This window comes from Cyprinodon variegatus, unplaced genomic scaffold, assembly GCF_000732505.1.
Source record: "Cyprinodon variegatus isolate N-32 unplaced genomic scaffold, C_variegatus-1.0 Scaffold1369, whole genome shotgun sequence".
Classification (NCBI taxonomy): Eukaryota; Metazoa; Chordata; class Actinopteri; order Cyprinodontiformes; family Cyprinodontidae; genus Cyprinodon; species Cyprinodon variegatus.
In genome coordinates this window covers 125,622-127,492 of record NW_015151822.1, presented here as the reverse complement: position 1 = coordinate 127,492, position 1,871 = coordinate 125,622, and the positions used below count along the sequence as shown (strand labels likewise).

General features: G+C 52.9%; 1 protein-coding gene across 1 annotated transcript; it reads left to right on the top strand.

Annotated features, from left to right (window-relative positions):
• The first annotated feature begins 549 nt into the window (after positions 1-549).
• LOC107103055 (zinc finger protein 444-like) lies at positions 550-1,835 on the top strand. Its single transcript, XM_015402572.1, has one exon. It carries the CDS (start codon positions 634-636, stop codon positions 1,513-1,515), a length of 882 nt encoding a protein of 293 aa, XP_015258058.1. The 5' UTR covers positions 550-633; the 3' UTR covers positions 1,516-1,835.
• The last annotated feature ends 36 nt before the right edge of the window (positions 1,836-1,871 follow it).

Below are 1,871 nucleotides of genomic sequence, written 5' to 3'. Positions count from 1 at the left end.
AGTGCTTTCATTCCATTTGGGTGGCCATCCTGCAGTGAAACCTGAGCCAGAGGGCTCACCAGTTTCACATTTGGTGTCAGAAGTGGGATCGTGGCGCCGACACGAAAGTCAACAAGAAAGAAGTGCAAGCAGAGTGAGATGGCTTACAGGAAGTTGAAGAAGACCAACCCCCTGGGTCCAGGTGAGGAAGAGGTCGAAGGAACCATAGGAGGAGAGCAACAGACACAACCTGATGACGACGACAGGCCGCAAGAAGCACTCAACCTTTCAGACCTGTACAGCCTACTGCAACGGTCCATGCGGACGCAGGAGAAAGAGAGGGAGAAACAAGAGCAGCGGTGGCGCAACATTCAAGTTCAACTGGGTAACGTCCGTGATGAGCTGGAGGACCATCGCAGGAGTTCCAGAGGAGGGCAGCAGCAGCAGCAGCCAGATGGAGCAAAGCCAGCAACCCTCCCAGCGGCAGCGACCCTCCCAGCAGCAGCGGCTCATCCAGCGGCAGCGACCCTCCCAGCAGCAGCGGCGCATCCAGCGGCAGCGACCCTAGCCACAGCCTACAGGTGGCCCTTAGCCCAGTGGGCTACATTCCTTGTACCGTACCTGTCTGGCAAAGCTCGGGCTGCATACGTCGCCATGAATCCTTATGAAGCCGGGGACTACTTCAAGGTGAAGAATGCCATCTTAGCCAAATATGAGATAAACGCCGAAAGCTACCGAACACGGTTCAGGGAGCCGAACATTCAATCTGGTGAGACGCAGAAAGAATTCTACAAGCGGCTGAAGGACTTGTACCAAAAATGGATTCGCCCAGCGGAGCACACTGTGGAAGAAATCGGTGAAGTGCTCATTCTGGAACAATTCTTGCGCTCACTCTCCCCGGAGGTAAGAGTGTGGGTCAAAGAGCACAACCCCAGCACAGGCCTGAAGGTCGCAGAGCTCGTGGATAGTTACCTGTCAGCCCGCCGCGGACCGAAGGACTTCAGATTCCAAGGCCCCAACAGAGCACCTCAACCTCCGAAGGGTAAGTCTGTGGGATATGGGAGTGGAGTTGGTCCTGGTCCGGGGAGTGGTACACAGAGTAGGGGCCCAAGCACTAGACATTACATGCCTCAACACCCCTCTCAGCCTAGACCTACTGACACATCCACAACACACAATACACCTGCTAACACACAGGCTGTATGTCATTATTGTGGTAAGCCAGGTCACTGGGCTAGAGTTTGTCCTCTGAAGAAGGTTAGGGGTGCTACTTGCAGTATGGTTTCTGTGCCTAGACCTATGACTGATGCTGTGTATGCTGACAGTGTGCCAGTAATGGGTGTGATTGTGAATGATAAACCGGCAAGGGCTCTCCTGGACACAGGCAGCACCCACACTTTGGTGCAACCTCACCTGGTTCAGCAGCCTGAAGCTTTGACTGGCGAGAAACTGCGAGTAGTGTGTGTGAATGGTGATGTCCATGAATACCCCATAGCACTTGTGTCTGTTAAAGTGCAAGATCAGATGTTCAGGTGAGAAGCCGGGGTTGTTAAAGGCTTGAATTACCCTGTGGTCTTAGGTCAGGATGTGGTGATTCTGCCAGACCTGGTGCAGGCTTCTCTCCCAATGAGTTGCGTTGCAACCAGGGCACAGGCTAAAAAGGCGCAGGAGTTGTTACGTGAAATGCCATACAGTGGAGAAGATTTTGGTTCCCCTGTAAAAATGAGAGACAGGAAGACACGCCGACAGCGTAGGCATGACAAACTAGTTGGCACAGTCAAAGTCATGTCTGGTGAAGAGCTAGCGGCAGTTCCTGATGCAGGGAAGGAGATGTGGCAAGTTTCTGATGATCTATAAAAATTCCAAAACTAAGATGTTTCTCTCAACGAGCT

Excerpts from the sequence above, each read along its gene's own strand:
- LOC107103055 (XM_015402572.1), top strand. The coding sequence starts at position 634 with ATGAATCCTTATGAAGCCGGGGACTACTTCAAGGTGAAGAATGCCATC.